The sequence below is a fragment of the Echinops telfairi genome, unplaced genomic scaffold (genome assembly GCF_000313985.2).
Source record: "Echinops telfairi isolate 266 unplaced genomic scaffold, ASM31398v2 ScPeMD7_7457;HRSCAF=8495, whole genome shotgun sequence".
Classification (NCBI taxonomy): Eukaryota; Metazoa; Chordata; class Mammalia; order Afrosoricida; family Tenrecidae; genus Echinops; species Echinops telfairi.
In genome coordinates, this window is record NW_022111357.1 from 43,328,356 (window position 1) to 43,329,553 (window position 1,198).

General features: G+C 58.7%; 1 protein-coding gene across 1 annotated transcript in view; it reads right to left on the reverse strand.

The window, feature by feature from the left end:
* Positions 1-1,198, reverse strand: part of PRKCZ (protein kinase C zeta) — a 125,118-nt gene that overhangs the window by 5,787 nt on the left and 118,133 nt on the right. The window contains exons 14-15 of the mRNA XM_045299228.1: positions 1,179-1,190; positions 426-444 (exon numbers count right to left, since the gene is read on the reverse strand). Coding sequence (XP_045155163.1) covers positions 426-444; positions 1,179-1,190 — 31 coding nt within the window. The remainder of the gene's footprint in view (positions 1-425; positions 445-1,178; positions 1,191-1,198) is intronic.

Genomic DNA, 1,198 nt, shown 5'->3' on the forward strand with positions numbered 1-1,198 from the left:
GTGGAACTGCTGCCATGTGCCACAGGGTCTCCCGTTTGGCGTGTTTGGGGAGGGTGGCCCGGCCCCTTTGCAGCCCGTCCCGGTGGGTGCCCGCCTCTCTCACGGGCTTGTTACGGGAAAGGGCAGTCCTGTCGCTGAGCATCAGTCCGTGTCACCTCCCTAGGTCAACGCTGCCTCATGGCCGTCCCACGCACAGTGGAGCCAGGCCGCTCAGGGTCTCACACCATCCTCGCGCTGGGACATTGGGACTCTCGGCTGATCGTCATTGGCTGGCTTTCGATGATCCCCAGGCCCCTTTCCCTGTGTTCCTCGGTCTGGAAGCTCCGTCACAGCCACATGCCACAGTCCACTGACGGCCGAGTGGTGGCTGGGGCTGGAGCTGGCCCTTGTGTGGAAGGCAAGCACTCTACCATGGGGGTCCCCACCGCCCCTGCACCCACCACTCTGCCTGATGTTGCAGTTCATCGGAGCCGTCATCCCTTGGCCGTGGAACCGTGCTGGTGGTGTCTCTGACCACACACATTTCCCATGGGTCACAGATGGCAGACTTCTTTCTCAGTGCCTGGCTCTGAGTTTTAAAAACTCCGACACTACGTTGATACAAACACAGCCCTCTATCTTCTAGGCTTGCTGACACCCCCCCCCCCACACACACACACACTAATGTTCAGGTGATGACTCTACCGAAATATATCCTAATTGGGTATGTGGGGATGGGGGTGGGGGTGAGGTGGTTCTGGAAGACCCTGGCCTCAGTTTGTCCCAGGACAGCGATTCCGGTGTCTACCCAACAGCCCCCCTGCCAGCACTCAGTCCAGATGCTGGCACCACAGGTAGGGGCAGTCTCTGCCTGGGGCTGGCTCTGTGAGCTCCTGTGGCCATTGACCCCTCCTCCTCTGGGACTAAGCCCCTGGCATCAAAGGTGCGTGAGCCAAGAAGGTGAGCAACTGGCCGCCCTCCCCCCACCCCATCTTCATAATAAACATTTAAGAAACCTATTTACTGTCTTGAGCATGATGAGTTCCCTGAAAACTCTAAGCTAGGCAAGCATGCATCCTATTGGACACTGCAGCGGCGGGGCTCGGGCACCGGAACAATTGTAGGGATGGCAGGAACCAGGCTGTGCCTCATTCTGTTGTGCAGAGTGTTGCTACGGGTCAGAGCCGCCTAGATGGCACCCAGTAAGAACCCTATCCTA